Source organism: Panthera uncia, chromosome F2 (genome assembly GCF_023721935.1).
Source record: "Panthera uncia isolate 11264 chromosome F2, Puncia_PCG_1.0, whole genome shotgun sequence".
NCBI lineage: Eukaryota > Metazoa > Chordata > Mammalia > Carnivora > Felidae > Panthera > Panthera uncia.
The window spans coordinates 6,782,139-6,792,435 of NC_064812.1; the positions used below are offsets into that span (position 1 = coordinate 6,782,139).

Consider the following 10,297-nt stretch of genomic DNA (forward strand, 5'->3'; position numbering starts at 1 on the left):
CGGACACTTTTCACAGCGCACGAGGCTCTTCTTGAAATTCCAAGACTGGGAAGCATGTTGCGTGAGCTTCCGGCAGAAGGAATAAAACATTCTCCCGGGGAATATTGAATTAAAATCACGTTGCACCAGTAAATGAAGAAAAGAGAACGAACAGAATAATCCTGTCCACAGGGATCAGGACCTTTTACGCTCCGTAACAAACTACAAGAGAGGCATGAAGATCAGCTTTCCTTTCTGGCAGGACACGCCCACGTTTAGTGCTCCATCACGGAGACAAGAGACATCGTTTTCGAATCTGGAATATGTGTAGAATCCTGACCTCTGGCAGCGAGGGGCAGCCATACAGGGCTCTCTAGTGTGCACAATCTAGAGCTTCCTGAAATAACAACACTTTGTTTTTCTAGTTTATTTTCAAGTGGACGAGACTGAAACGGACAGCCTTTATTAAGTGATACACAGATCATTTGTTCGTTCGTTGTTGGGAGACCACAAAATAAGACGGGATTTTCCTTCCCTTTTTTAAAACAGGCTTTCCAAATTAAAAAAGCATACCATTTTATAAAAACATTTCACAGGACATAAAATTGTGAAACAAAAAATTAAGACGATTTTCAAGCTCCCAAGTGAATTCATTTACTGACTAGGCACGTTGGTGAGTTGACAATTCGTAAGCAGTCCACAACTTGAGGGAAAGCCCCTGAAAGAGAGGAAAATGAAATATATTTGTGAACATCAAGAAACTAATAATTATCTACGCTCTGCTGGGGGTGGTGGGATTTAGGCAGAGGAAGCAGGCAAGCTGAAACTTTGGAGAAATAAGGATGTTAATGGAAGATGAGGCAAAACAAAATAACAGAAATTTAAGAACATAAAATATTTGTGTTTAGTAAGGCAGATGAATGGTTAACTAGTATGGTGAGAATCAAAATACTCTCCAACGCGACATTTATGGGTCTGATTTCAGAATGGCAATGCCTTGTTTTACATGGAACTCTAATACCAAAATGTGACACGGGTCCCCACAGGAACACACTGACGGGACAGTCCTTGACTTCGTGTCATCTGAGATGAGATCCAACTTTCAGAAATATTTACAAGTTTTTCATTAACGCCAAAGAATATATTTTGATGTGCTATATATTACACAACCATGATATCAAACAAACCCAGTGGCAATCGAGAGGGAACGAAAGCCACCCAATCACAACGGAGAAGTGGCCGTCACTCTACTCCACAGCTCTGATCACACACGTCTGGCCCCAGGGACCCGTCACCACCACACTGTTTGCTCTTGGTGCCCTATGACCTGGTCCTTCCCAGCGCTCCAGCATCCCCCATTGCTCTGCCGGCTCGGGCACCTGCTCACGTGCCCACGTGGGGTCACCAACGTCCGCCTTCCCACCTGCACCAGCCCGTTAACACCCGACATTCTTCTCCCTGCTTCGAGATCTCAACTGAGCTCTAGAAAGCTCCATGCAGGTGTCCCCTTCTCTGTGGAACCTCTGCCTCCTCGCCCTCCCTCACAGAGTTCACCACCGTTTCCTCTGCACGGCCTCTGCCTTCGCAGAGCCTGTTATTACTGCGTGGGGCCAGGGACGGTGAGCCACACGGGCCACCCGCACGTGCTACGACTGACCAGGGCAAACCGGATTTAAAGGCTAATGCTGCACAAGGTAAACATCGAAGGCAGTAGGTCTATCGGCTGGGGTGTGGTCTGGTTGATCAGTATTTCCTGAATCGAGTGCCAGCAGCCAGTACTCTCAGAGCGAATGGAAAAAAGGGTTCTTTTGGCAAAAAGGGAGAGGGAAGATCCCGACGTACTGTCAGGATCTGGGAAAGTAGGGAACAGGGAAAGGTGGGCGAGGACACTTCAAGGTACCCTCGTGGGCCCCCCAGACCGCGGGCGGCCCTCGGAGCCAATCTGCTCAGGCTGGGCAGCGGGAGGAGGCCCACAGCCTCACTTGTCCGCACAGGGATCCGACCCACGGCATGCCAGTCGCCATGCTGGGCGTCAGAGACCCTTTCAAACCCATTTTGAGTAGAGGAGTTTTCCGTGCCAACGGTTGTATACGGTAAGAACGCACGTGGCAGTCGGAGTTCAAGTTTCCCTCGGAAAAGCATAATCAGGGACACCATTACGTCCGTAGAGAACCACGCAGTGATATTCCTAAAATATGCAAAGACTTAACGAACCTGGCTCAGAAATTCACTCTCAAAGACGTATACAAACGTGCACGATAACAGAGATGCAGGGCTCTGCTTTCTAGCACTGTCTTTAGTGGGCGTAAAATACGGGAGGTGAACTGCACGTCTGTCAATACTTGTTTAAATTAGAATAGTTAGTTCATACATACACCATTCAGGCAATGGAGAGAAAAAGGCAGCTTTACAGTATAAATGACAGAAAATGAATTCTAAGCTATACTCTAAAGTGAGATGAGGGAGGTAGAAAACAGCGTACTGTTCTGTATGTAAAAAAGCAACAATTAGAAAAGAAACCTATGCTTTGCTTACGCACAGACTATCTCTGGAAAAATGGACAAATACACAAAAAACCATGCAAACAGGTGGGTGTTTGGGGTACGGGTGGGAAAGAAGATCAACTTTCCATTCTATCCTTCGGAATTTTAGATTTTGTACCAAGCACATGGAGTACCTATTAAATACAGGACATATTTTGGTTTCCCGACTTCGCATTTCCCACTGAAAAAGCCAGTGGTCACAGGAGTTACTTAATCTCATTTTCACCGAGAAAGCAAACTCTTAAGAGTGCCAAGCGCTCAGTGCTGGTGTTTGAAAAGGCACAGGGTCGTCCGCTCCCCCCACTCACTCGCTCGCTCCTTGTGGAGCATGTCAGCGGCTCCTGCCGTGTGCCAGGGACCACGCTGGCACCTGGATGAACAAGTCAAACAAGACACGCCTCCGTGTTTGCGGGAAGACAGACGCATCAACAAACAGGACAGAGACCCAGCTCTGGGAGCCCCGCTCACGTCACAAGGGCTTCTGCGCCTGCTCACTTAGTCCGTCTCCCCTTTTAGTGGCCTGTCAGGTACGAGGGACCTTCTGAGGTAGCAGACAGGGGACGTAAGGCCTGGATCTTGCCAGTAGTGGTGGTCAAAAGATACTTTTATGTATCTAGATCTACATCTGAATGATGTAGATGATTAAAACCTGTTTAGGGGCACCTGGGTGGCTCAGTCGGTTAAGCGTCCCACTTCGGCTCAGGTCATGATCTCGCAGTTCATGAGTTCGAGCCCCGCGTCGGGCTCTGGGCTGACAGCTCGGAGCCTGCAGCCTGCTTCGGCTTCTGTGTCTCCCTCTCTCTCTGCCCTTCCTCTGCTTCACTCAGTTTCTCTGTCTCTCTCAAAAATAAACATGAAACAAAATATATTTTTTAAACCTGTTAAATTCTCTGCAAATGGAAGGGTGACTGACTCCGCCCGGTGAGACCAAGGACATCCTGTCCGGTCTCCCGTGCTGTGGAGACACTGTGCCGCCTCAATTCATCAGGTTCGCTCGTGTATCTGACTGCTTGTTCACCTGCCACTTCGTGGGCACAAGACATGGTCCATACATGAAAGATGTTTCTATGCCGGTCGGAGGGTGGGTGGAAAGGAAAGTGAACAGCCCCTCGAGGGACACTGTTTTGCAGAATTCGGGCAGCTACAAGGGTTCTCCACCCCCAGGGATCCCACACCCGGGCCTGATGTGGCGACCGTGTGCCAAGGAGGCTTCCCCGGCAAGGCCAAGCTTCACGGTTCACTTCAAAGTTGGACAGACCCTAACGACTAGCTGTGCCAAGAGCTGGGTGAGAGGGAGGGGCGAGGAAATGTGACTCAGGCAGAGGAGGACAGGAAAGCACTGTGAGGGGTGTTCAGTAGCAAGACCGGAGCAGGGCGGGGCGGGGTGGGGTGGGGCAGGGTGGAGAGCAGTGCTGGAGCAGGGCAGGGAGGGGTAGAGAGCCTGCTGGAGCAGCCCGGAGGCAGGACCAAGATGGGGCCGGGCTTTGTGTTCAGAGCCAGGGATCTGAGCTTTACCCTGAAAGCCACGGGAGGGGGGGGTGTTAAGAAGAAAGCCGGGGGCGGGGGGGGGGGGGGGGGGGGGGGGCAGGGTGGAGAGCAGTGCTGGAGCAGGGCAGGGAGGGGTAGAGAGCCTGCTGGAGCAGCCCGGAGGCAGGACCAAGATGGGGCCGGGCTTTGTGTTCAGAGCCAGGGATCTGAGCTTTACCCTGAAAGCCACGGGAGCCACTGAGGGGCTCATCACACAAAGATCTGAAAAACAATTTCAGGACTAGGTGCTCATCACTGAAACAGAATCCCACTGAGAATCTAATCAGTTGGATTAGACAAGAGGAGGACGCAAGTCAGACTGGGAAATGTCCTACAACCCATCTCAGAGATGGAAACAGAATCGAGACAAGGTAGATTTTGTTATTTCAAACACAATGATGGTTTTATTTTTCCCTTTCTATCTGTATAAGACATTGACGGATATAAGCAGTAGACATTATTTGCATAGAAAGTAACAAACTTTGTTATTTATATTCATGACCTAAATCGTATCAAGTGGCTTACGTTTTGGTTAGACTTCTGATTACATTTTTATTTTTTTCTCCAAATCATTCGATTTAGACTCTGGGATTCGTGTCTCTGTACACACTGGCCAGAGCAGAGTCACTGTCTAATTGTGAGTGAAACCAATGAGCTAGACTGTCTGAATTGTAATACTATTGACACGAGCCGGTGTTTTGTTTGCTCTCTGCTAACTCCCCCTAACCGCCCCTGACACTGTGTGTTAGGAATCCTACTGACCCCCCGACCACTCTTCCCTATTCATGGTCTTCCTAATAAGCCCTTACTCTGCGGAGGGGAGGTCGAGGATGAAAGGTAGGGCCCTGTGTTTAAGACAGTGTGTCCGGGTATCGGATCGACAGCCCGTGCAAACAGGTTCCTACAAAGCTCTTGCTGGAACGGAGATGCCCGAGGCACTCTCTCCGCCTCGGGGGCTGGGGTAGGGCAAGTTTGGAGATGAGGAGGATATTATTACTGAAAATGGGGTCAGCGTGTCTAAGCTTCTTAGCAGGAACCGCGAGGCCCTTCACCACGCGTCTCGTGCCTACCCAGACGGCATCGCCTGCTGCTTTCTCTGATTGCCCGACGTAACTGATTTCCTAGATAATCGTGCTTTTTCATAGCTCCGAGTACTTACATAAGGCAACAAGCAAGAGCAAATACTTATGTTAGTGCCGCGCACGTTTCTTGTCCTTACACAGCGACACTGAGGTGGGTGTCTCATTACTGTGCCATTTTATGGGTGGGGAAACTGCCACTGCGGCTGCAGTCGAGAGAGGTTTAGTAACCTAACCAAGGTCATTAAGCGGGTAGATGACAGAGCTGGGACCGGAGTGCTTCCAAGAACCCCTTCCCCCATGTGGTCAGGTTCTCTGTTCCTGGTGCTAATTCCCCTGCTGGCACCCGCCCCACCTCCACCCACCCACCTAACAGGAGCGTCTCTCTTCCACACGCCTGCCTCTGTCCTACCGACACCCTCCTCGACCATCTCCCCCGTAGGCTGTTGCGTCTTTGGGGACGGGACGATGTCCCACAGCACAGTGTCTGCAGCACAGCAGAGGTTGGGTCAGTGGACCTGAATGAATACTGATAGCGGATCAATAAGGCATCTCCTGAATATAAGAAGATTCAGAGCCTAAACGCAGTCAAGGAAATTTCCCAGGAGGGAATCTGGGGCAGAGGTGGAAGAGAGCCAGAGCGGGGAGTACTTCTCAATCACATCGAACTAATGCTCAGTGTTGTGGGAGTCACTTCCAGGGACACAAGGTAACATAAAGAGTAGCCCCTGCTCTTAAACGGCCTTTAGTCCAACGGGGGAGTCAGTGCTCGTCCAGAGGAGCGACAGCGTGATGGCCACCAACAACACAGACTCTGGACAGGACGCGACGGTTCAACTTTGGCTCTATGCGTTGCAGGGTGTGTGAGTTGATGTGAGTGATTTCACCCCTAGAAGCTTAAGTGTCTTCCTTTGTAAAAAGGGGAGGACACTCACCTTCTTAGAGCTTTAAGGATTCAGTGAAATCACTTACTGAGAGTGATAAGCTCGTGTGTGGTCGCAACAGCAACTTGTAGCCAATCTGAGTCCTGTGACATCAACGCTGAAACGAAGAAGTACCAACCGGATTCAGAGAGGGCCGAGGGATGGTGGCCACAGAAGGGAGGGCACCAGGCCACGTCCCGGAGAACGGGCCTGGTTTCCGTGGGCGAAGGAGCGGGGGCCAGCACGTATGGTTTATAGTCCACCCCTTCCATCGCCCTCCAAATTACTTGGAGGGGAGGAACAGGGAGAGAGAAGGCTTGGCAGGTACGTGCCAAGTACAGGAAGCCCTTGAGGCCAAGCAGGAGGCTTCTCGTCCGATAGCATTCCTGGTGGTTCCAGACCTTTCTGGCTCACAATCCCTTTTTACAGTCCAGGGGAGCTATGGGTTCTTTAAAAAAATGAAAATAAACATAAAATTGAACAATAATTCCTGAGACTTAGCTCTGAAGCGGGGGTAAGCCTGGGGGTTTACCCTCTGGGGACCGATCTTTAATCCCTCACTTAATAAACCTACATTTATTATTCAGTGTGCTAATCCCCCCTCCAAAATTACTTAATATGGAAGGAAAGTAGTGACAACCTTCAGTGTAACACTACACATTGAAAAAAAAATGTATTGTGTCACATTCCCTTTTTGTGCAAGAAAAGACTCTCCCCACCCCTCAGAAACCCAAACCCCAAAACCTTATTTTGGTCCATGAGACTAAAAAGAACTATTCTCTTCCTAACAGTAATTTGATTTCAGGCTAATTTTGGCCAAGTGGAGGGGAAAAATGCTCAGCTATTTCCAATACTGATTAAATATTACACAATTCACAATTACACAATTCACAATTACACTTCACGTTACTGTATGACTTTCCAGGTTACAAAACACCCTTTAACATTCACTCACTTAATTCTTAGTAACAACTATATGAGATAAGCGTCACTCTCATTGAGCTGCTGTCCCAAGGTACACAGGAAAGGGCAGAGCTCAGATACAAATACTTTTAAAACATAAGACTCTCTGGGAATGTAAGAGCTTAAGTAGCAGTGTTTCTGATGGTTCAGAAAAACACAAGAATATGGTAAGACCAAAACTAACGATACATTTCCCTCACAGATCCCTAAATTTTTAAAAGAATTATGCAGTTTCATAAAACATACTTTATAGTACTTATTTATAAAATAGTTTGTTTTGCAACATCAGAAAGGAAAATCACACACACGGAATCATACTTTCAGAAGCCCTAGGATACGTATTGTCAAAAATCTGCAGCCTATCGGTGTAATTTTTTGCCTGTAAATATATAGAGAGAACACAGTTTTTGTTTTTGTTTTTTTTTTCTTCAAATCGGGCTCGACACCCAGCGTGGAGCCCAATGCAGGGCTTGAACTCACAACCTTGAGATCAAGACCTGAGCTGACGACAAGAGTCGGACGCTTAACCGACTGACCCACCCAGGTGTCCTGCCACACAGTCCGTTTTTAGAAAATAACACTGGGATCATATTATACATTAGGCTTGATAAACTGCTTTTTTTCCCTTAATAGTTTGGAAATTTTTTCATATGGTTGACTAAAGGTATTTTTTTACCGAAGAAAGTAATCCAGATATTAATAAATAGTGGGACGACCGGTGTCTCTGCCTTGTGCATCACAACCAAAGCTGACTGCGTCTGACTTGTTTACGTTCAGGAAGCTTCTTTGCTGACCGGAGGAGTTAATTCACGGTAATCACTAGTGCTGGTAATAGGAACCAGCATGGGATATTTTCCATGTGACTGTAGATAAGCATGAAATTGTCTTCATCTCCCGCAACACATCAAAATAATTGGAACAAAAGGCACGTACCTTTGTTTGCTCCCCGGGCACAACCGGTTCCTTTGACTTCCCAAGATGGCTGACATTTCCTAACAAACAAACAAACAAAAAAGGCCTTTTTACTCAAAGAGAAGGAAATCTCTTAAGAAATAAAAATTAAACATTTTATATAATCTACAATTAAAAAAAAAACTTAACCCAAACGATTAAAAGAATAACTTTATTAAATATTTGTCAGTTTTAAGAAGTGCCCTCAATTACTAACCAAATAACGTATTACAAACCACTAGTTATGAGGTTTTACATTTGTTTAATAGGGAATAATTGGCCCCAATTAAACTGACTGAACTAAGGCTTTTTAGATTACTAAAACAAATTAAACTTTTTAAAATGAGAATTTAGGTGATCTTAAAACCTCTCTAAAATGGATAATGAAACTTGCTAAGTTGTAATCTCCCTGGTTTTATTAGTTATATTAAGATAAATTAAGTGAGATTAAAATCTTATTTGATTTATTTACCTTTGACAATGAAGACCGTTTAAGGGTTACACATCCTCAGCCTTGGCGAGTGCGACTCAATTAGTCAAGTCAGAGTGTCTTTAAAAGCTTTGTGCTTATTGCTTCCAGCATGGAGCGAGGTGTTCATTAAGGTACCAAAATTCTCATAAAAAATCCAAAGTTGCACTAGTGAAAAAACGCTCAACAAGATGAAAACTGATCACATGTTTTTCAGAAAATCAGTATAGTTATTTTAAAACCAGTTTTTAAACAAGATTTGGTTGTGCGTAGGTTTAACGTGTCACTCACGCAGCTTGATAACCATTTGGACTCTTTAAACAGCATTTAAATCTACGGTGAGTAGAGAATGGTACATTTAATTTTATACCATTTTTTAAGTAAGTTGTACAATGTTTAGTGTGAACCCTTTTATGACAAGCGTTGTTAAATGAACTCTTTCCCTGTTTACAACTATTTATGAAGGCCTTTTTAAATAAGCAAAACATGAAATTGTTAGCTCACACACACGAAATTTCTTTCAAAAGTTTATTTAGTATCAAGCAAGAGGAGACTTTGCTTAACACTACAGAACATTTCAAGACTTGAGTTACAAAAGAATACCACATTATTTGCACTTGTAATTGGCTTCCCTTTTTACGCATGTTGGCAAGAGAAAAAAAAAAAAAACTAGCATATGGCTGAAAGATAAAATAACTAAATTTCTATGGAAACCTTTAAAATGAAAGGTGAGGCTTATGTTAAAAGGATGGATTAACATATTTAGTAAACCTATTTTTTTGTTTAACACTAGTTAATCAAAGTTATTTTTTTTTCCTTTTGATGACCTATTTTTTTCATATACAGACTGGAAATAACAAAATTTTACATGTCTTTTTTTTTTTTTTTTCCTTTTTTCTGCCCAGGTTGATGTTTCAACAAAGTAGTTTTAAAGTTCCATCCATTCAGATTTTAAGCATTTTGATTTATTTAAAAAGGGATTGTTCATAGAAAAAAATTACTTTGAACAGTATACAGGACTGGTGGAGATTGGCTATTTCACAACATCAGACAGTACAATCAGTATCTGCCATATGGCTGGTCTCTGTAGACGCCCTTTGCTGTCCTCGCTGAAGGTGCCTTGTGTCTTGAGTTAGTCCAGTCCTCTTGCCCTAAAATCAGTAAGACGAATCACAATTAGATCACTGCCATGGATCCCGCTGGCTTCATTTTTCAGAATCTAACTTAACCCTTGAACCAACGGTAGCTGGCATATTGAAGACATATATCCCTGATGCACTAGGAAAAAACCAATGGTATTTGCTTAAAAAAAATCACAGACACAATGGAAAATGGTTGTCCCATTAACAAAACCTAACAGCATGGGAAGAAAAATGAGTTTTGTGTCTTCAATGGCAACCGACTTCACAAGAACTTGCCTTTGGGCCACTCATTTAACCAAAGCTCACAAGCTCAAACAGCAAAGGGAACTGCCTTTTGCTAAACGTCAAGATACTTCTGAATGGGAAAGAGAATGGGAAGAGGATCACTTAAATTTCTTTCTTTCTTTCTTTTTAATGTTTATTTTTGAGACTGAGAGGCAGAGTGCGAGCGGGGGAGGGGCAGAGAGAGAGGGAGACACAGAATCCGACTCCGAGCCATCAGCACAGGGCCCGACGCGGGGCTCTGACCCACGAACCGTGAGATCGTGACCTGAGCCGAGTCGGATGCTCAACCTACTGAGCCACCCAGGCGCCCCCACTTAGATTTCTTTCAACAGCAAAAACATAGAAGACGCAGATAAAAATGTGTGCAGGCAAAAGGAGACAAACACAAAGAGCAACGCGGGGATGGGGAGGGAAAGAGAATCGCCGACATCATGGC

General features: G+C 45.4%; 1 protein-coding gene across 2 annotated transcripts in view; it reads right to left on the minus strand.

The window, feature by feature from the left end:
• Positions 1-426: 426 nt before the first annotated feature.
• The window catches only part of KHDRBS3 (KH RNA binding domain containing, signal transduction associated 3), a 189,088-nt gene continuing 179,217 nt past the window's right edge, over positions 427-10,297 (minus strand). Inside the window, exons 9-11 of one of the 2 annotated variants that reach the window (XR_007458363.1) lie at positions 9,436-9,585; positions 7,948-8,006; positions 427-697 (exon numbers count right to left, since the gene is read on the minus strand). Coding sequence is in view for 1 of the 2 variants with exons in the window: in XM_049632863.1 (XP_049488820.1) it covers positions 9,494-9,585 (92 nt within the window). In the remaining variant the exon portion in view is untranslated. Of the gene's footprint in view, positions 698-7,947; positions 8,007-9,237; positions 9,586-10,297 lie in introns of those variants that run through there. The other variant, XM_049632863.1, reaches the window with a different exon arrangement.